The sequence below is a fragment of the Hemitrygon akajei genome, chromosome 30, assembly GCF_048418815.1.
Source record: "Hemitrygon akajei chromosome 30, sHemAka1.3, whole genome shotgun sequence".
Lineage (NCBI taxonomy): Eukaryota > Metazoa > Chordata > Chondrichthyes > Myliobatiformes > Dasyatidae > Hemitrygon > Hemitrygon akajei.
This window is the reverse complement of record NC_133153.1, coordinates 6,702,236-6,725,554: the sequence shown is the minus strand read 5'-3', so window position 1 is coordinate 6,725,554 and position 23,319 is coordinate 6,702,236. Positions and strand designations below refer to the sequence as shown.

The following is a 23,319-nucleotide window of genomic DNA, read 5'->3' as shown; positions in this document are numbered from 1 at the left end:
TTGATGTAGGGTTAGTGTAAATGGGTGTTTGATAGTTGATGTGGATTGTTCTATGCTATACAGTGCCTCTCTAAAGACTCCCTGACTTAATGTGAAGTGGGTTGAATTTACCTCAGTTGCTTAATTACGAGGGAAAAACAGCATGAAGAAATTCAGAATTATTAGCTCTTAACTTTTAAAGTAACATGAAAAACAATGGAAAATATATTGCCTGGGGAATGATCTGAGCCAGAAGCATGGATTTGATGGGATGGGTGGAAAGCTTAGTTAAGGTCCCCGGGGCCAGAGTGCAATCTGTAACAGTGACTTATCAGATGTGGTCCTGTACTTCCAATTACCATGTCCAGTGGAATCAAAGCTAGAAGCTCCCCTGACTTTTGGAGATTGCTTGGGCAATCTCAGAAAGCCTTTATCACTTGCCAGGATTCAAATTAAACCAGCAATGCTTTTGATTTGCTTTTAAATGAAAAACATCATCAGCTGTGCCATTGATGTTCTATCAAACAGGCCAGAGGGTAGTCTTGTGTAGGGGGGCTGACACAGTTGGATTCTAAAAGACTTAGGGCGAGGCCTGTGTCATATACCGTGGCACTAACTGCTTCAGCATTTTGGGGATTTTAATTGGAAGGTATTTCCATCCACAGCATCAGATCAAAACAATGGATTCGGCAACTTTTCACTGACTCCACTGTGTAATATTATAAAATAATAAAGAAAGCTCAAAGAAAAAAACATAGTGTTTGTTTCGTACTCCATTCACTTAAATAGACCTCTTTAATTACGCTATTTGTAATTAAAATACATCCACATGCTTAATGAAACTCAGCCAGCAATTATAATGAGAACCATAAAGTTTTTTTGTACATAATACTCTAAATAATCACAATGGAGGAAGGTGCTCAAATTAAGTTTGTTATTTTAGGCATTCAGTTGCTATTGTGCTGAAATTGTTCATTGTCACATACCTGAAAACCTCAAATCCCCATCCAGCCACAGCAGTGAAGAGCCGTGGTCCCAGGTCACGGGCTGGATTTATGGAACCGCCGCAGTTGAAGCCCATTGAAAGACCGAGAACCAAGATGATGAGACCAATCACTATTGGCTCAAGACCTTTGGGAACACGATCATTTTTGGAGTCCAAGATGGCCAAAATGGAGAAAAGCAGTGCGGCTGTTCCTATAAGCTGTATAAAACACAAAAAAAAATCAATTGACATTTTCCATCATCAGTTCTTGGAGGGTTGGGAGAGAGGAGTCTATGACCTACAGATTAACTTTTCTATTTCCCAACTGAGTCCAGATGATATCAAAGAAAGTTACAGCATTTTTCAGTCGTTATTTTAATGTGCAGGAATTTATTTGACAATACAGGTCACAATGAGGTCTCAAGCAATGCCAGTCTTGGAATTGTTTCTATTAGTGAATTATTTCACTGTTTATAATCTATTTAGGCATTAGAATGGAACCCTAATGTACATTGAAGCAAGTTCTTGTTTCTTGATGGCATGATCAACTAAAATTTAGACATTTAAGGGATAGAGATTTATTGAAAATTGGAAGAGGAGCAAAATGGAAATATACCTCATGTTCAGCAGAGTTGACAAAAAATGGACTTCCATCACATTGAATTGTAGACCAGACTATACTGACACAAAAAGGAAGGATCTATTCCTTCTGCCCTCGGGTTTCTCCGCTTGTCTTTGATGTTGATTAATCAGCCATTCTTGTTCTTTGTTCGTATTCCTTTCTGTTGGTGTTTCTTCCTGATCAATGTTGGGCTTATTGGTAATGAGGGTAATAGCTCAGCACTTGTTCAATGAGTGATTGTGTATTCTTTGTACTTTGTTCAAGTCTCACCAGGCTTGACTGTGTCCAGCACACACCAAGCTGGCGAAACTCACTGGAGCAGGATAGGGAGAGAAATGGAGGGTTGACGGGTCAAGTCAAGACACTTCACATGGACTGAAAGGTTGAAGGGAGAGAGTTAGTGTACAAGGGGGTGCAGCAAGGGCTGGCGGGCAATTGGTGGGACCCAAGTGAGAAAGAGTGATGGGCAGACGGGGAGGGTGAGGGAAAATCATGTCAGAAGCTGGGAGGTGTCAGTTGGAAGTGACAAAGGGCTGAAGGCTATTAGAGAGGAAGGTGGAGCATGGCATAAATGGAAGGAAATGAGGAGAGCAGAGGGGAATCACAGGCAGGAGAACCAGTGGGTGAGTGTGTGCCTGATGGGGAGATGGGTAGAGATAGAATGGTACCGGCTCTGTGGATCAGGAGGGGAAAGAAAGAGGAAGAAAGAGACAAAGGGGAAGCAGTCACTGAAAGTAGGTGAATTCAATATTCATGCCACCATTTTGTATGGTGCCCAGGTAGAATAAAAGGTGCTTTCCCCTAGTTTGCACTTACCCTCAACTTGGCAGTGACTATATTTAAGATGGTTGACGTCCAGCTCTCAGTTTGCATCAAGTCATATTTCACTAGATTTCATTCAAAGTGACTTTTACAACTCAACTGACAATGATTTATAATGGCTGGAAATTGCAGTAGATATGGGGACCCTTGGGGTAGACTTGCTGGCACCATTAGGCAGGATTGGAGCATCTGCCCAGTCATAATCGGCCGGGTTCCCACAGCTGTCTGGCTTGAGATCATTTTAAAGAGGGCTCAAGATGAGTCTATACACATCCATGTATCCTAAAGCAAATATGGATGAACAAGCCACAACAATCATTGGCAAGGTATCAAACATTTTTAATTGATCTTCAGATATCATTTAATAACTGATGGAGAATGCACCAAGAAGCCTCTCATCTGCTTAAGTAGTGGAGGTTGTTTGAAAGTGTTTGAGAACTTGCAAGGAACTTTTGTGGATTTAGGAGTGCTAAAACTTTGAGCACCCTAGAAGAGAGGCTGCAGAGTCATATAGAACACAGAATGTAGAACATTACAGCACAGCTACAGGCCCTTCGGCCCATAATGTTATGCTGAACCAAGTAAATTAGTAATCAAATAGGTATGCATGGGTTATATCCTGATGGGTTATTGGAGGCAGGACAAATGTGACAGCAGAGGACAGGGAAGGAGAATCTGGAGCCAACTATAACGTCTGTAGAAATACAGGTCGAGCAGTTCACAAAGGAACCTGCCTCTGAAAGCACGTATAATAAGAAAGAAGCTCACCAAGTTCATGAGAGGCAGCTCTAACAGCCACACCTATCTAGCTGCATTGCTCTCTCTGGCTATAAATGCAGAAACTTCAGCCACCCTTTGAGGCATAAGATTATATCATGGAGGGCTGCCAAAAGAAAGCAGTATCCATAATCAGGGATCCTACGATCCAGGCCACGCCCCCTCCTCAATCCCCACCATAATAAACTGATTCTTTCACCTACCGACTCACTTTCAAGGACTCTTCACAACTCATAAGAATTATCTTTTATTTGCATGGTTTGTCTTCTTTTACCCATTTGTTGTTTGTCAAGTCTTTGTTTATGTACAGTTTCATTGTAATTATATTGCAATTCTTTTTTCCCTGTAAATGCCCACAAGAAAATGAACCTCAAGGTAGTATAAGGTAACATACAGTATGTGTACATGTACTTTGAACCCTTAAAGCATGGGTTACAAAAAGGCTGGTGATTTTATTGCATTTAGCGTCATTCCTGCAAGACTGTGGAGCCATGTACAATTATGGACATTGGTCAGCTCTTGAGCGCAGATGTTTTTGAGCTCCCATAACAAAGCTCATAACGCACATCAGTCTGGGAAAGCTCTCTGGATACTGTTATCCCCCATAATTCAGCCTTCCCTGACCCATTCAGGCAAAATGCTCGTGGATATGAAATCTCAGCCTTTGGCTCTCATGAAGCTCTGGCTCCCACAAGTATCTACAGTACCAATAATGAGACACATACTTTCTTGTACAACTGGATTGCTGACGCTTCATTTGCAAACCCCAGTCTGTTCGGATTGGGAACAACATCTCCTTCATAATCACCTTTGTCGTGGACTTTATAAAAACTGTCATAGCCGAGTGTGTCCCCATAAACTCATTCACAGCCTTCCCCAACCAGGAGCTTTGGATGAACCATGAGATCTGCGATCTGTTGAGGGCCACATCAGTGGCATTCAGTTCTGGAAACCAACAAAGTTCAAGAGGTCCAGGTATGATCTCCAGAAAGCCATCTCACATGCAAAGTGGCAATTCTGGACCTAACGATGCTCGCAGCTGTGTCAGGGCTTGAATGCTATCACTTCCTACAAAGTGCAACCAAGCAACATAGGTTTCATTGCCAGATGAGCTCAATGCCATTTATACTTACTTTGACCATCAAAACGTGGAGGCACCTTCACAAACTCCCACAGCCCCTGATGACCCCGAGGCCGATGCGAGTGCATCCTTCAGGATGGTAAACCCGTGGAAAGCATCCAGCACAGATGGGGTACCTGGCCGAGTACCGAAGGTCTGTGCATATCAACTGACTGGAGCATTCACTGATATCATTAACTTCTTGCTTTGAGAGTCTGAGCTAACCACCTGCTTCAAGCAGGCTTCAATTATACTGGTGCCTAAAAAGAGCATGGTAACCTGCCTCAACAGCACTTACTCTACATCCACTGTGATGAAGTGTGTAGAGAGCTTGGTGATGAAACATAACAACTCCTAACTGGGGTGCAACTTGGATCTGCTCCATTTTGCCTACCATTACAACAAGTCAACAGCAGATGCTATTTCATTGGCTCTTCACTCAACTCAGGAGCATCTGGACAGTGAAGGTGCTCTTCATTGACTACAGCTCAACATTCAATCCTATCATCCCCTCAAAACTCATCAATAAGCCTCAAGATCTTGGCCTCAATACCTCCTTGTGCAACTGGATCTTCAGTTTTGTCACACGCAGACCTCAGCCAGTTCAGATTGGACACAGCATCTCTGTGTTATTATGTCAGTGTGCAATGTGGGTGGTTCACCCTGAACTGCTTTTGGAGGGTTAGAGGCCCTAAGTAAGATGTGGTCGAGCTGAAGCCATTCTGCAAATCTGTAAATAAAATAGTTCAAGCACATTTACCCATGCAAGTTTGTCTTTGTTAAAGAACAAACATAACATGGTGTCAGAAGTTGGCATGAGGTCTAAATATGAAGCGTAACTGAATACCATGAGTGATTAAGAAAGAGATGCTAGTTCTGACAGAGAGAAGCTGCCAGCAAGAATTCATGCTGTCTTGAAGTTCACAAAGAAATTGAGGTGGGAGCCTAAAAAATCCTCTCAATGCTCCTGCAGCTATGCATTTCACAGGTAACCTTGCTGATAATTTCAAGCAGTGATTCAATATATATTTAGAAGAGAGCAGAGCTGGTGGGGTGGAGGAAAAATTGAAAGTGTCTAGTTTTCTACATGTAATTGGTGAAGGTGCTTTGGACATCTACAACAGCTTTCAAATTGATGAGACAGCCTTGACATTGGACACTCTGATGACAAATTTGTGGGAGTATTTTGTCTGAAGTAGAAATGACATGTTTGAGAGATGTCAGTTCTTTTCCTGCGACCAGAAACAGGGTGTTAGCTTTTCACATACTGAGTAAGTCCTGTGAATTTGGAGATTTGAGAGACTCACTAGTCAGAGACAAAATAGTTGATGGAATCCCAGATAATAGGTCAGAGAGAGCTTGCTCCATGAAAAAGATTCAATGCTGGAAAAGGCTGTGAATATGTGTAGGGCATCAGAGGCCACACAAACACAAGCTGTAGAGCTGCACACTGCATACTGTGAAAACAGGGGGGTTCAGGGCAGGGTTTTCACAAACCAAGCAGATAGACTCAAACAGTAAATGCTGCAAATGTAGAGGTAGGCACATCCCAAAGATGTGTCCTGCTTATGGAAAGTCCTGCTATAATTGTGGGAAGAAGAATCATTTCGCAAAGTGCTGCAAAGCTACCACAAGGTAGGTGCACGTGGTTGCTGAGGCGATGCAGGAAGTCTTTTTGGATTCTCTACAGACTGCTGGTGCTGGAAAAACAGAATGGATTGCTCCATTGACTGTGAGTGAGACAGTAATTCCATTCAAGGTTGACACTGGAGCCCAGGTGAATCTGTTGTCTGTGGATGGTTGCAACACTCTCAAAGTAAAGGGCAAGATTTACCCAGTGAATTTAAAAGTGACAGGCTATAGTGGAAAGAACGTACCAGTAAAAGGACTGTACAGTGACCTTCAAGCGCAAGGTGCAGCATCTAAAAGCATGATCACTGGTTGTACAAAAGAGAGTACAGGTAATATTAGGTCTGAGCGCATGTGAAAAGCTCAACTTGTTGAAAAGAGTTTTCATAGTGGCTTCCTAGACCAAAAATGACCACACTTCACTCATCTTTGAGGGGCTTGGATGCTTACCTGATGTAACTCAAGGATCTTGTAACAGCATCCATGAGAGGTCCAGAGAGGTTATCCAAGAGGAGCACAAGAACTCCACCTTCCATAGACATCTGTACCAGTTACACCAGCATGACAGTCAGGGTGCCAGTGCTGAACTGATTGATCATGTTGAAGAAGTCATCAATCTTACTCCCACATTATGCAGCCTTGGTTCAAAATCTACCTCTCATCGACTTCCAATTAAAGACTGGAAATCAAAAATATCTCCATGATCCTCACTGAAGCTTAAGAGAAAAAATAAAAAAGAAGATGGGGAGACCACACAGACCCAAAGATCTGAACGACAGACACAGACCAACAGGAGGAGTTGCGATCGATGATACACAGCCAACAAAAGGAGTTCTATGAATTGAGACAGGCTCAGTTGGAACTTGTGCAAAGACTCACTGATCACATGGAATAGTTCACTGCTCTATTATTAAGCATGTGAAGTGAATTATGGTCACACAGTTAGAACAAGAACAGAGATGAACAATTAGTATCTTGGCAGAGGATGTGAAAGAAATGAACATGTAGATCAGAGTTCTCAAAAGGACACTGGTATTAACGTAGCAAGTGAAAACAAGACATCTCTGGAAAGAAATTGCAATTCAGAACGGATTATTAAGCCACCACAGAGACAGATTGAGAGTGGTTGAGTGAATAGGGGACAGTATTTGCTTATTACAATTGAAGTTAATGTAAAATCTTTGTTGGAAAGCATTATTGTGTCTTGCAGGTTTATGAGGACATATCATTGTGCTTGTTTTCTTTAAAAGGGGAACAGATGTTATTATGTCTATATATAATAAAGAACTTCACTTCCCTGTGTGCAATGCTGACGGTTCACCCGGAACTGAAAGTGACATTGGTGAAAGGGACACACACACTCACTGGGGAATCAGAGATAGAGAGGGTCAGTAACTTTAAATTCCTCTGTAGTGGAGACTGCCCAGTCCTTTATGGGTAAAGTGCTCCCCATCATTGAATCCATCTACATGGAGAGCTGGGCCCACACATTCTAGGCCATGCTCTATTCTTGCTGCTGCAATCAGGAAGGAATTATGGTAGCCTCAGGATTCACACCATCTGGTTCAGGAACAGTTATTGGCCCTCAACCATCAGACTCCTAAACCAGAGGGGATAACTGCACTCAACTTCACTCCCCCATCACTGAACTGTTCCCACAACCTTTAGACTCACTTTCAGGAACTCTTCCTCTCATGTTCTCAATATTTAATGCTTACCTATTATTATTAATATTATTGTTTCTTGTTATTCTTCCTTTTTGTATTTGTTGTCTTTTGCACATTGGGTGTCTGCCTGTTTTGTTGGGAGCAGTCTTTTATTGATTCTATTATGATTCTTGTATGTACTGTGAATGCGAGCAAGAAAAAGATTCGCAGGGTTTTATATGGTGACATATATGTACTTTGAGAATAAACTTACTTCAAACTTTGAATGTTGAGGTCCAGTAACACAGTGCCAACAACTAAGGAGGGGTTAATTTCCCACATTTTCCTCATATAAATCATGAACTCTTGCTGGTAGCTATACTCTCACCTTAAACAGAATAAGTATTCAATCCTATTGGTAAAATCTCTCAATTTGGAGGTGTTGGTCTAAATGCTAAAGACTATTATCATGATTGCTTCAAAGACTCCTCGGTAACTATTGCAAAGGTTATCAGACCACATCAAATCAGAGATGGTTTCTGTTCTGTGTAACAGACCCTGCCTTTGACACCACAGTGCTTCATTTCTCTCTATAACTTTCCAATAAAGGAAAATGATGTCACTTAACCAAGCGTCCAGCAGCAACACGACATAGAGAGCAGTAACACCACACGGCAGCTCCTAATTACCAACAATGTGTTCACTGATACTCAGTTTTTCTTCAGTCAGGACCACATAGAGACAGAATGTTGTTTTAACAAGTGTGAAAGAGCTGATCTTCATAGATGAGGTGAGATGGACTGCCCAGGTATCAAGAAAGCACTCAACTATCTGAGTCCTTGCAGAGCTTCAGAAACCAAGTATTTCAGGAGTGAAGAGAATCAAAAAACAACGTCTTTGTTGGTTAAAGTCAAAAACAAAGCAGTATGGCTGTGGTTCTTGGAAGTAAGTTGTTTCATTGCATAAGAGAAAGGAGTGAAGACTACAGCATGTTCACTTCTGTTCATAGCTTCTCAGATAATGAAACAGTGAACACACAAAACCTTGGTACTAGGTTGCAACACACAAAATGCTGGTGGAACTCAGCAGGCCGGGCAGCATCTATAAGGAGAAGCACTGTTGACGTTTCGAGCCGAGACCCTTCATCAGGACTAACTGAAAAGAAAGATACTAAGAGATTTGAAAGTAGAAAGGGGAGGGGGAGGGGGAACAGCAGAAGGGAAAAACAAGCTCCAGGACAGCAAGTGAGACGCCACCAGAAAGAAAGGCTGACACAACAGATAAACAAGAGTCCACAACCACTAACAAACAGCCGAGTGTAAAACCAAAACCTTGGTACTGGTTTAAATGTGGTGAGGATGGGCACATAGCCAGATCTTGCTGCTATGAGCCCAATCCAGCATTAGCAGTGGAAAAGAGAAAACAGCTTGAGAAGAGATGGAGTGAGTGGGAGTCATGTCATGGTACTCCGGAGCCTCATTTTAAACTAGAAGCAGGTCCTGCTGCAGGACAGTCAGGGACTGATGTTGGCAAAGCACGTCCCAAAAGCATGAAGATCCTACTTGGTGAACCGAATTCTGAAAGACAGACTGTTAATCTACCTGAGGGATTAGTCGGCACAACGTGCACTGCCCGGATAAGCCTAGCTGGTAGAAAGTGCAAAGGAGTATGGCTGTGGTTCTTGGAAGTAAGTTGTTTCATTGCATAAGAGAAAGGAGTGAAGACTACAGCATGTTCACTTCCGTTCACAGCTCCTCAGATAATGAAACAGTGAGCACACAAAACAGTTGGATTGATAGATGGCCAATGTCATTCTTTCCACAGAAGTACTAGGGAATAGATCTCTTAGATAAGAGCATGAGTACTTGACCTTGAGCAGATTCACCTTGGCTAAATTCTCCATCACCAGCATTCTCCGAGGAGACATCACCACCCTGATGTGTAGAATGTGAGCCTGCCAAGTATCTGGTCGAAAATAGAGCAAGTATCGAAACTGAACCTACCAAAAGCAGGTCAGTGTCGTCACAGTCATCTCATCAGGGAGTGGATAGGAGTGAATGTTTGTGTGGATGAGGTGCTGAGTGACCAGGTTGCTTTGGTCTGTCTTGAATGCTGTGGGAACGGCATTCATCCAGCCAATCAGATGTTATTAAATTCCATGCCTAACACATGTAACATTCGATTGGTTAGATGAGTGCAGCTCCAACAACCCTCATATTCACAAGAGGTTCTGCAGATGCAGCACACACAATAGACAATAGACAATAGGTGCAGAAGTAGACCATTCGGCCCTTCGAGCCTGCACCGCCAGTTTGAGATCATGGCTGATCATCTACTATCAATACCCGGTTCCTGCCTTGTCCCCATATCCCTTGATTCCCCTATCCATAAGGCACCATCTACAGAGAGAAATAAGCAGTCAACGTTTTGGGCCAAGACTCTCCATCAGATCTGGAAAAGTCTCAGTCTGAAGCATTGATTTCAAATTTCCCTCCTTAGATGCTGCATGGCCTGCTGAGTTCTTCCAGCATTTTGCGTCTGTAGTCCAACAACACACATGACAGACCAAAACACTCAGCACTACCTGGACACTCATCTCCTGACACAGACTATTGTCTGCTCACCATGGCAACAGTTTGCATCATGCTACCTTTGAAAGATTAGGGAGCAGAGTAGCGACTGACAGTCTAAGACTCTGCCCTGTGCTCAAAGACCAACAATTCAGATGTGGAATATCCATGGTTGGATGGCAGACCAGCAGAGAGCAGACAATAGGCCCCCCAGGCCACTGAGTTTCCGCGCTGGTTCTTCAACTGGGTGGCCCACCATCTTGGTTCATTGGATGAAATGGTTGATCATCCACGGTAAGTCAATTCACAACTAATTCCCGACCACACAGTAGGGATTTTGGACACTGGTCTCTGCTGATATTGTCTCGTTATAGCTGCTGCGTGTTATAGCTGTAGCTTCAATAAATCCTTTATTGCTATTGTCTCTCTTCCAGGGGTGTCACCCTGAGAGTTTCAGGTTAGTAGGGTAAAGATACTCACTACTAATTCCACTCTTAACAGTTCATGTTTTCAGCTTCTAATCGTTGCTGCATTTCTCTCCTTGTCTGTTCTGTGTCCAGCCCGCCCCTCCTTCACGTAGCATTTTTTTCAAATTTTTTAAAATTTGTAAACCTCGTTTTCAATTCCTCCACAGGTGGAACTTTCTAACAATACAATTTTGGGTTTAATTAACCTGGGTTACAGCCTCCCCCTTTGAATTTATGCAAGTCCCTTTGCATACAGCTGCAGGTTGCACTGTAATGGGTCTGGAGTGTTCTTCATTTGTGAAATCTGGAAGAGATTCTACAATAGCTGAATGCAGAGCTTGGGAAAGGGACTGAATTACTGTCACTAGCTCAGGATATGTTAGTTCTGGGTTTTCCTTCGAGCTAGATGACCTTCAGAGTTCAAGCTCTTCTTTGGGAGCATTTTCATTTGTCGTGTCTTTTCTAGTCAACACTTCATCCTGTGTCTCTTTTTCTTGTCGAATCTCAAACTCATTTGGGATTGATGTAATTTCCAGACTTCTGCCATCAGGTGGAATACACTGATTCCGCATTTCCTCATTTGTTGTTTTTTCCACAGGGTTTTCTTCAGGACTGATAGGTAAGTTACTTTCCACAGTGGACATCAGGTAAGTAACTTGCATTTCTTTGGGATTCCAGCACTGGGTCTGCCACCAGTGTGGTTGCAAATGGGTGGTTTGGGCTTGGGTTGGAGCCCACAGTTCTTCTGTGTAACTGTTCACAAGTTCCTCGATCCTTAGAAGGTTCAGATACAATGTCAAGTCCTTGTCGCATTTGTAAAACTTGTGGGACTTGCTTGTAGCCAAATTTAGGGCAGAATTTCTGGTTACTTTGCAACTTGCAGTAGTGTTTATACAGTTCATCAAAGGTATTCATGCCAACTAACACCACAGGCTGTGAATGTACAGAGACATCTGGAACAATCGATGCTAGGGTGACACTTCCACATCCACTCCTGTAAAGTCATTTGGGAATGTAACATTGACTTCTATATATCCCAGGTATGGGATAGATTGTCCGTTTGCACCTTTAACCTCCAACAAGTCAGTGAGAGAATGAAGTGGTCATAGAAGGATTTAGAGATGGCAATGACCTGAGATCCTGTATCGAATAAACAATTGCATTTTCTACCGGCTAGGCTTATCTGGGCAGTGCACGTTGTGCCAACTAATCCCTCAGGTAGATTAACAGTCTGTCTTTCAGACTTCGGTTCACCAAGCAGGATCTTCATGCTTTTGGGACGTGCTTTGCCAACAACTAGGACCTGCTCCTAGTTTAACATGAGGCTCTGGAGTACCATGACATGACTCCCACTCACTCCATCTCTTCTCAAGCTGTTTTCTCTTTTCCACTGCTAATGCTGGATTGGGCTCATAGCAGCAAGATCTGGCTATGTGCCCATCCTCACCACATTTAAACCAGTACCAAGGTTTTGGTTTTACACTCGGCTGTCTGTTAGTGGTTGTGGACTCTTGTTTATCTGTTGTGTCAGCCTTTCTTTCTGGTGGCGTCTCACTTGCTGTCCTGGAGCTTGCTTTTCCCTTCTGCTGTCTGCAGCTTGTAGAGCATCTAGTTGCCCTTGAAGCTCAAAGGTTTGTTTAGTCAGTTGAGAAGTAATTGAAATTAGTTGTGCTATATCATCATCTACACAGACACCTGGGGTCTGGGACTGTATAATAGCACCTGATTCGGCTGTTCCTACATGCTGTTTCATGCGTGCAGAGCTGGAAGCATGCTTGTCTTCCTCGGTACGTAGAAATGCCAGCAGTTCAGTAAACGGTGTCGGGTTTTATTTTTTCTGTTCCAGTTGCAGCTCTGTTCATGAATTTGGCGAAGAATTCATCTCCATCTTCCATGGGGGCAAAAGCTGCATCTAGAAATTGTATGTAATTACCAGTGAAGCTCCAGGGCCTATTGACTTGAAGATGTCAGAAGCTGGGGGAAGAATACTTTCACATGTTTTCCATGTTCTATGAAGATCAGACACATTTGGGTTTTGCAAGAAAAGTTCAAGACTAACACGCCAAGTCTCATAATCTGCCTCATTAGGTGGACGAGAAGTATGACCAGAAAAAGTTCGGAGCCTTACTGGCGGATTGCCATGAGCCATCAAGTCATTACTGCGCACAATGTGCTCCACTACGACTCTCTGAATATCGGGATCACTGGAAGAGAGGGATGGCTTCACTGCAACTCCAATAGTTTGGAATTATTCTGAATATCAGCTAGAGCTGTTTCCAGCTGGTTAGTATCAGAGGAGTCTGTATTGAATTAAAGAGTTCTGGTCTTATTATGTACATCTTCAGCAGTTTCAACAGTGACTGTTTCCCTGCTCTCGATAGTAAGGGTTTCACTGATCTGGGTTAACAAGATTTCATTATAATCTTTCCCACTGCGCTTTGCTAAGGTTTTTAACTCACCAAGGTAAGCTTGAGTGGTGTCTTTTCCAACTTTCTGAGTGTAAACACTGGCTAAAGTAACTACGTAGTAGGAAACATTTTGGGCACCGCTTGCCTGTTGAGTGTACAGTAGCAAGGGCTGGAGATCTTACATTGCAGAGTCAAAATGGTATTCTACTATGGGGGACTTGGGAAATTCTACACCAGGGTCAGTTAGACGAATAACTCTGGCAAACGAACCAACTTACTGCCCTCTACTGTGCCTATTGTCTTGTTTATTATTTATTGTAATGTTTTGTGCACTTTATGCAGTCCTAGGTAGGCCTGTAGTCTAGTGTAGATTTTTTTCTGTGTTGTTTTTACGTAGCTCAGTGTAATTTTTGTACTGTTTCATGTAGCACCATGGTCCTGAAAAACATTGTCTCATTTTTACTATGCACTGTACCAGCAGTTATGATCGAAATGACAATAAAAAGTGACTTGACGACTTGATATTCTTTTAGAAAGTCTGGTATTTCCTCATCTTGTTCTGTTCCTGTTGTGCCATTGACTAAACAGCATTTGGGATTTTGACACCCTTTTCCTCTATGACTTCCATTTTCTTTCACTGTAGGTCTTAATTGAACACGTGAGCTTGAACAATGAGATTATTTTAATGCTTTGTATACTAATTGGTATGCTACTGGTTATCTAATACACTGCCTCCTGGTTGGCTCGCCATGTTTTATGTAACACCTGTGTAGCACCGGTCTTGTTGTGTGTGACTAGTTGTCGCATTCTTCAGAGAAAATCAAATTACACTCGGTGCTAGTAGGCCATCAGAAGAATCCAGGTGTTAGAAGGAGGCAGTGAATAGAAACCACACACTTCTGGAAATAAGGTTTTGTTTATAAGAAAAACAATATGTACAAAATATTTCCATGAGCAAGAACAATTCAAAATTCAAATATTCTGATTAGGTTTCAAATCTTAGATATCAACAAAAACCAAATTCCTGTTTAGTTAGAATCAGTGATATTCATTAGAATAACCTTTGTTAATCCAATTTCTCTAACTAATTAGATCTAGTGTTACTCCCTATTTAAAAGTTTACAGACTAAACTTCCCTTTTCACTTATCCCTAGTTAGAAAACCAAATATAATTCCTATTCTCAAGTATTATAGTTCACTTCTGTTTCAGTTCCAGGCAGTATATCTACAAGTTTAAATTCAAATTCAATAATTTATACCCAGTTTAATTCATTTCACGACAATTCTCCAACATCACACCTCTTAAACAAAGTAAATCTCATTCAGTAACTTATCAAAGTCTGAAATAATCAGTTCTTGCAGAAAATCAAATTCAAATTCTTGGAATGAAAATAAACTTATACAGTACATTCAACTGTATTCAATGCTATGGGTCATTACACACTTCGTTCCTGCACTGGTTCGTCATCTGGGTGGCTCACCATCTTGGTTCATTGGATGAAATGGTTGATCATCCAGGGTAAGTCAATTCACAACTAATTCCCGACCACACAGTAGGGATTTTGGACACTGGTCTCTGCTGATATTGTCTCGTTATAGCTGCTGCATGTTATAACTGTAGCTTCAATAAACCTTTTATTGCTATTGCCTCTCCTCCAGGGGTGTCACCCTGAGGGTTTCAAGTTAGTAGGGTAAAGATACTCACGACTAATTCCACTCTTAACAGTTCACATCTTCAGTTTCTAATCGTTGCTGTGTTTCTCTCCTTGTCCGTCCTGTGTCCAGCCCGCCACTTGCATAGTGGCATAGTTGCATATGCCACTTGCATAGTGTTTTTTTTGTCAAATTCTTTTTTTTTAAATCGGTAAACCTTGTTTTCATCCCTCCACAGGTAGAACTTTCTAACATTACAATTTTGGGTTTAATTAACCTGGGTTATAGCCAGGTTCATGAATCAGTGAGACCGGTGTTCAAGGCCAAGTGTTCGGGGTCCCGACATTGGCTAGCCTGGAGATCAAGGACTACTGTTCAGTGATGGACATGTTTTGGGATCAATGCCAAGGATCGAGGCCTGAAGGTTGAATTGGAAGTCCAGAAGTTGAGGCCCACTGGCCGAAGCCAAGTCTGTGAATCCCTGTGACTCCACAAGGGGAGTTGAAGCACTGTGTCTGCTGGAGGCTGGAATCTGGGGGCCTGTCCCGGGATTAAAGAGGTGTGTAGTCGGAGTCCAAGAAGGAGATAGGGAGCTTAATACTGTCATAACATTAACCTTTCCCCACAAAGTCAACCTAACAAAAGAGCTGGTCATTGACCTCAGAAAGGGGACAATGCATATGCTCCTATCTACCTCAGACAGTCAAACTCCGAGGTGTGAATATCACCAATACCCTTCCCTGGTCCAGCTATGTTGCTGTCACCAGCACCTCTACTACCTCAAGAGGCCAAAGAAATTTGGCATATCTCCGTTGACGTTGCCAATTGTTATCGATGTATCGCAGAAGCATTCCGCACAATAACATGGTATTTCAGATGCATTGTGGACTTTGATTATGCTGGTTGCTTTACTGAAGTAGCGAGAAATTTAGACAGAGTCTGTAGAGGAGATCCCAGTTTTTGTGTTGAGCTGGGTTTCAAAATCAAGAGCAGGTAGCTTTAAGGTGAGAGTATGGGGTTTTAAGGGGATGTGAGGGGGACATTTTCTTGAATGTGCTGCCAGAGGATGTGGTGGAACTATGTGTTGCGGCAAAACTAATAAACCAAAATCAAAACTAAACTGTTGCTGCTTGCCTGTGACCGTGTGGGCTGTAATACTTGCATGACGCACCCACAGCTCTATTATTTGCTCCAAAAGTCAAACCCTTTACTAGCAATTAGCCAACAAGCAACTAAGCATTTTTTAGTGTTACCTCAGAGGTCAGTGAAAGATATGACATCCACTGGTCCCAGGCTACAAACTGCAGTGAAATAAGCCCCATGGCTTCTGCATCTGAAGTTAAAGCAGAATCTGGTCACAGTCACACAGTGTACAGAGACTAGTGCAGGGGGCTGAGGATGCAACATTGTGGACCACAAACATTGTGTTTAGGATGATAGTTGTGGCGATATTGCTGGCTTTCCTCAATGATAGTGGTCTGTTGGTCAGGAAATCAAGGATCCAGTTGCAGAGGGAGGAATTAAGTCCTGGAGTCCAGAGTTTGGTGATGAGTTTGCTTGGAATAATAGTATGAAGGGAAAAAAACTGTAGTCAATAAACAGTAGTCTGACGTTAAGTGTCTTTACTGTCAAGGTGCTCCAGGAATGAGAACCGTTCAACAGACATAACAGTGAGACAGAAGTTATGCTTGAGCCTGGTAGAATGTCCATGCAAGTTATGTGCAGAATGCTTCTCCCACCTCCCCCCCACCTTACCCCTCTGTAGCGTAATTCAGCTGGTGAATCCATCTCCAGATGTGGATCTAAGCCAAACAGATGGGAAAGGTGCACAGTTTGATCCTTGATGAACTAAGTGAACCCAACTAAGGGACTGATGGGTGGAAACCCCTGTAAAATTGGCCAAATATTCCACCCTTTCAAATTGGAAGCAGCTTGTGTCTGATTTTGTGATAAGGGCCTATTCCTAACAATCTCTTACATCCGAGCCCTGAAGAAGAAAATCTACCCAAGAGACCATGTGTAGGAAATGAGGAACAAGCATCATTAAAAACTGCAGTGAAAATTTATAGATATGGCACAAAAGTATTTCTGAAATGATACGATCCAAGCCACATATCACATTACTAAGTGAAAGCAGGACTTTGAGTAAAAGTAAGAACATATGGGGCAGTTGGTTTTAAATTATTCAATAATTCCATATGAATTGGGATTCATCTAGAAATGTTATAGACTGCGAATGAAAATATTCCAATTATTCAATTAAAAATAAGGCACATGATCAATAATAAAATTAAGCAATTGATTCAAGGGAACATTATTTTTTATTAAGTATTAAGAAACGATGACATTTAGATCATAAAATATTTGAAAGCTAGTAAATAATAATTTAAAATAATCAACTATTAATATGAAACTTGACAAAGTTGCATTGAAATTAAATAAGTCGTCTCTTCCCTAGAGGTGTGCAGTTTATTTAGTTTTGTTATTTACAGTAATTTTATGTCTCCACACTTTGCAGCTGGTGTTGCAAAGGAGCAAATTTCATAAGCCAATGGTAATAAAACAGATTCTGATTCACAGTACCGAAACTTTATTTTTTAATGTTCTTGCATTTTGTCTACATTCTCGATGCTCAAAAGTTCATTTTTAGGATTCCATGCATATTGGAAACTGCACGAGCTCCAGGAATGATGAATAGGAGGAAATTGTGAAACATTTAATTGTTAACTTATTTATTTTTGGATTGCTTCTGACTGTGCATTCCACAAGGCAGAAGTTAGTTAATTTTCCAAATTTACAGCAGCGATTGGGAGTCTGGGTAATGAACAAAGTCAAAGGAAATGTAATCTCTCTCTACTGATGAGCATGTTCCTTGCTGTCCAACCATCCATAGTTAATTTCTGCATTTTTTCCCTTACACACTTTCTGTGTGACATGGTTAAATAATTACTTCTGAGGATTTCACTATCTTATATACATGCTATGCCAAATGGCTATGCAATAATTTAATGATTTCTGTTTATCTTATCTCTCTTTCAGTTAAGATTTTCTAAAATAAGAAATGAGTATTTACTTAGAAAATATACCAGTGGTGTTGACTGGAATACATTGCACAGTTCCCTTGCCTTTATACAAGTGGAATATTCAATCTTTTGTAACTTAGAGTCACCAATGAAGAAATATCAGCGTCTCAATACTGACCTTACATTTTGATTGCTCACTTACATGCTAAAGTATTTACCAATGAGTTAAATTTGAAATGAGTCGCAGCTCTGTAAGGAATATGACGGCTAATTTGCAATCACTAGGATCTCACAAGTGAGGAGTTAATCTATTGCATGCAGCATTAATGTTGGCCAGGCCCTTGGAAGAACCTTTCTGTTCTATTACAAAGAGTTATCATTTTTCCCACCTGCTTTAACAGGCAGGTAGACCTTTGTCATTATGGAGCAACATTTTTGTCTTCACTATCAGCTGGTAACCAGGGCAGAGCAGATTACAAAACCCCATCTATTTTTCATTCCATTGAGACCTCACTTAGACGACTTCTGATGAGATACTGGCCCTACAGTCCATTTTGAGTGGGATCTGAACTCATAGAGGAAGAGATGAGTGATAACATTGGGTACTTGACAGTTAGCATGCCGTGTTGATAGCACGGGTCTGCATATGCATTCCCTTTCAGAGTTAATTTTCAGTTTCCTGTCTGCCATTGGAAAAGGTACTTATGCCCAAATTCCAAGGAAAGGCAACACTTACAACCCTCTGGATGGTCAATTCCAGACCAATGTGACAACAAACCAAATGGTTGACCATTTTATTATGACAGGGAAGGATCTGTAATGCAGAATATGGGACAGGCAGAACATTCTAGGCTGATGCAATGCAAATGAATTTCAGTGCTCTGAGTCACAATTAGTTAAAATTCCACATCTTGGAGCCAATGATAAAGAGAGCAATAAAGGTTAATTGCTTCTATCAAGGAAGATGCAATTACCCTAAGGTGCTCTCCTGTAACTGCTGAACACTGTTTACAGAGTGTTAGAGGATTGGGAGCAAAACGTTAACTATGAGAAATAAAATAAATAACACAGTAATTCCAGGGCTTTGAAGAATTTGTTGATAATGATCAAAAAGTGTGACAGGAAAAACCTAATGAAACCAGATCATAAAGATTATGATGCACGATTAGTTAGGAAGCATTTAGGATTACCTGGTCTGCAAATCCATTTGCAAAAGACAGATGTGGTGCCGGATAAGAAGAGAAAATCTGTGCTGTTGCATTTTGACCAGTTATTGTCAAGTTTCCGCCATTAAATGTCATGAAGGCATCTACAAAGTATACAGAAATTAAGTAGCAGCAATGTCTATTGCATGAATTCCCATGTAAAAATAACGATCTTACCATAATAAAGGCCAAACACTGCCGCTGAACCAGTGAACGCTCCAACGAGCTGAGCAATCCAGTAGACAGGAAGCCTCAGCCAGCGAAGCCGCCCCAGCACGCACATTGACAGTGAGATAGCCGGATTCAGGTGCGCACCTTGAAACAGTTTGAAACATATCGTCAGATTGGGGGAGAGAATAAATAGAAATATTCGCCCTGTGATCATTATTGCATTTCAGAATCAGATGTGATATCGTGAAATCTGCTTCATGGCAGCAAACATTGCAATACATAGTTATATAAATTATAAATTACAGTAAGAAAAGTATTTTAAAATTTTTAATTAAATAAATAGTGCAAAAAGAAAGCAAAAAATATTGAGGTAGTGTACGTGGGTTCATTGTCCATTCAGAAATCCAATGGCAGAGGGGAAGAAGCTGTTCCTAAACCATTGAGTCTGTTGCTTCAGGGTCCCATACCTCCACCTTGATGGTACTACACCGCCCAATTCAGACATATGGCCAATTAGCTTACTAACTCCCCGTACATCTTTGGAATGTGGGAGGAAACCGAAGCACCCAGAGGAAGCCGACATGCACACAGGGAGAATGTACAAGCTCCTTATAGACAGCGGTGGGAATTGAAACTAGGCCCCTGGCACTGCAATAGCGGTATGCCAGTCACTATGTTACCATGTCACCTGAATTGAGGCCTTCTATTCAGTACAATGTGGAACAGCCACTGGGGTAGAACGTGAAGTCCGATGACTGCTGAACTAGTATGTTAAATGGTTGTTGTAAATTGCCCCGATTTTAGGCTAAGGTTAAATCGGGGGTTGTCGAGTGGCATGGCTCAAAGGGCCGGAAGGGCCTATTCTGCACTGCAATTAAACAAAAAAAAATGCAGGCATGCAAGTCATGAGCTACACACACAACTCAGCAGGTCAGGCGTCATCTATGAAGGGAATAAACAGTCAATATTTCAGGCCAAGGTCAGCGGCTGTTTATTCCCCTCCATTGATGCTTCCTGACCTGCTGAGTTCCTCCTGCGTTTTGTATGTGCTGCTCAAGATTTCTGCAGAATCTCTTGTGTCTAAGAAGTCACTAGCTCAGGGGTTCCCAGCCTTTTCTATACCACGGACTAATACCATTAAGCAAGGGGTCTGTGGACCCCAGGCTGGGAACTCATGCTCCAGTTGGAGTTTTTTTTCTGGGCCACTGGGAAAGTTAAGCAACAATTACGGGAAGAACTCAGCGGGTCAAGCAACATCTGTGGGAGGAAAGGAAAAGCATAGTTCCCTGAAAGAGGCAACACAGCTGGAAATGATTTGTGTGGAAACCCTTCATCAGGATAAAGCTACATTAAGTAGATTGGGGCATTGTCTTGGTTGTAAAGTAGCAGTTCAGACAGTGCAGCTCTCTTTCAGTACCACCCTGAAGTAGCAACCGTGACTGTGTGATGTTTCCATCAAATGTGGAAACATTTGAAGGTTTAGCCCAGGAGCCTACAAGGGGAACTAATATTGAGAAAAGCTTAGGGAGTCCAATCTTCGAATAGTAAAACAACCACAGTGAAAACAAGTGCATACTTTAAACTTTTACAGAGGAATATAATGCCAATACTTCATGGACCAACACTCAAGCCATGGCAGTGTTAAAAGTGGTAACCAGGGTGGGTCTCAATGTCTTAAGGTCCGACCTTATAGAAAAACATTTACATTATAAATAATGTTAAATCTTGCTATCTTAGATCTATTTACCCTCTTCTAATTAAAAAGTAAAAAAGGCTGAAGAAACCAGAAAACATTATTGGTGAAATTAAAACAATATGGACTGTTTAACACAACATGGAGGATTAACTGTTGTTCATTGTCCAGACACATCATTGCCTTGCTGTTGTCTAACAACACACAGGATAGAAATTTTACTGGGCTTTATGATTGGAAAACAGTGTCTCACACACAAGATGAATATAGGATCTCTGGCAAATCAATTAATGGTGGCACAGAACTGTGGAGAGGTGCTGAGTTCTTTAACTGCACTGGTCTGAATCGTGGGAACAGGGATTGCGACTGTCCGACTGGGCTCCACTCATCTGTTCCCAGCCCTGACAGCAATAATAATGCCAGCACCTGAATGATGGTGAAAGGGGCTTATTGAACGAGGCAGAAGTTGGGATTTTGAACTCAGTTTAGTCAAACACTGCAATTAAACAGCATGCAGTTGTCTGAAGGAACCCAGGACTGAATTTTAACCAGAGAAAATATTTCATTTAGTGCCTCAGATTCAATGGAATCGATGACTGGCTTCTCAATGAGTCAACACAAGCCCCCTGGGGTATTCATTTCAACAAGGGAAATATATTTTCCCCTTTGGCCACCCCACAGCCTCTTCCTCTCTCCACACCCATTATTTCTCTTCTTTATTCTCCTTAATTTCCTACTTTACTCTTTTCATTTATGTCCTCTCTCAATTGCAGTCAGTTTTGCGATCCTTCCTCTTTTGCTTGGCACTGCTCGGTAACCACTGAATTTCTTCTGACTAGGCATTTTCTCCTGTGCTCAGGACTGGGAGGACATAACCTGCTATGTTAGTCATTGTGAAACAAGCTGACATCAAGCCTTGCACATAAAAAAAGTTCATATATCACGTCCTTTCAGGTTATTTCAAAATGGTTTGCAGTTAACGTGATACCTTTGAAGTGTTTGTGGGAAACACAACAGCTAATTTGCATATAGCAAGTCTCCGAGTAAAGTAATGTGATCTTGACTTGGGATAAGATATAGCCCAGGGTACTGGGATGACAGACCCCATGCAGAGGTTTATCATAACATCCAAAAAGAATGGTGACTGCAGTATTACAATAATCACACAGTAATGAAATCTCTGGTATAGAACTTGAACCTATAACCATCTAACATTAAAATAATTCTGACTAAGATAAAGATGAAGCAATGGAACCATATTGAAAGTAGTTTTTCAGGGTGTTTTGAGGAGAGAGTTGTAGAGAACTGGGGAAACTGAAAGAAGATCGGTGTCCAAAGCTTTGTATCCAGTTCAGGGATGATTCAGCCACCAAGGACATGAAAATGAAAAGTTTGTAAAAGACTGGGAAAGGAGGCGTGTGGGTATCTCAGAGGGTTGTAGGGAAGGAAGTGACCACACAGATAAGCAGAGAAAATGCCACACAGATAATGGCAAGGTTTATAGCTTCGGTCTGCATGTTCATCTCCTGCAAAATTTCGTCTGGTTAAGTAAACCCAAAGTTTTTTTGTCTAGATTTAGTTCCAATTATTCACTGACATGATTCAAAGTCCACAGTGCTTTAGAACCAATAGAATGTTGCACCATTCCCCTCTGACATCAAAATATCAATAACACAAGGGTCAGCACACTGAAATATTTTCCCATAATTTCGGCAGGCCTTTGACAAGCTGCCGCACATGAGGCTGCAAGATAAGAAAGGAGCCCGTGGTATTTTAGGAAGATGCTAGCATGGATGAAAGATTAGCTAACTGGCAGGAAGCAATAAGTGGGAATAATGGGGGTCGTTTCTGGTTGGCTGCCGGTGACTAGTGGAGTTCCACAGGGGTTGGTACTGGGACCACTTCTTTTCATGTTGTATGTCAATGATTTGGACGACAGAATTGATGGCTTTGTGGCCAAGTTTGCAGTCAATACAAGGACAGATGGAGAGACAGGTAGTGTTGAGGAAGCAGGGACTCTGCAAGAGGACTTAAACAGATTAGGAGAAAGGGCAAAGAGGAAGAGGAATGGGCAAATGGAATAAAGTGTAGAATTTTTTAAAGAATAATTTTTAAAGGATAAAATTTGCATGATTGTGCACTTGATAGAAGGAATAAAAGTGTAGATTATTCTCTAAACAGGGAGCAAATTCAAAAATCAGAGGTGCAAAGGGACTTGGGAGTCCTCATGCAGGATTCCATAAAGGATAACTTACAGGTTGCTAAAGAAGGCAAATGCAGTGTTAGCATCCATTTCGACAAGATTGGAATATAAAATCAAGGATGTAGTGCTGAGGCTTTATAAGGCATTGGTCAGGCTGCACTTGGAATATATGGTGAGCAATTTTGTCCCTATTATTTAAGAAAGGATGTGCCTGGCTTTGGAGAGGGTCCAGAGGAGGTTCATGAGAATGAACCTGGGAATGGAAGGGTTAACGTATGAGGAGAGCTTGATGGCTCTGGTCTGTCCTTGCTGGAGTTTAGAACAATGAGGGAGGATCTCATTGAGA

General features: G+C 41.7%; 1 protein-coding gene across 4 annotated transcripts in view; it reads right to left on the bottom strand.

The window, feature by feature from the left end:
* Window positions 1-23,319, bottom strand: part of aqp9b (aquaporin 9b) — a 97,406-nt gene that overhangs the window by 5,015 nt on the left and 69,072 nt on the right. For all 4 annotated transcript variants that reach the window (XM_073032918.1, XM_073032920.1, XM_073032919.1 and 1 more), the window contains 3 exons: window positions 19,084-19,221; window positions 18,892-19,010; window positions 966-1,183 (listed from right to left, as the gene is read on the bottom strand). In XM_073032918.1, the coding sequence (XP_072889019.1) occupies window positions 966-1,183; window positions 18,892-19,010; window positions 19,084-19,221 (475 nt within the window). The remainder of the gene's footprint in view (window positions 1-965; window positions 1,184-18,891; window positions 19,011-19,083; window positions 19,222-23,319) is intronic.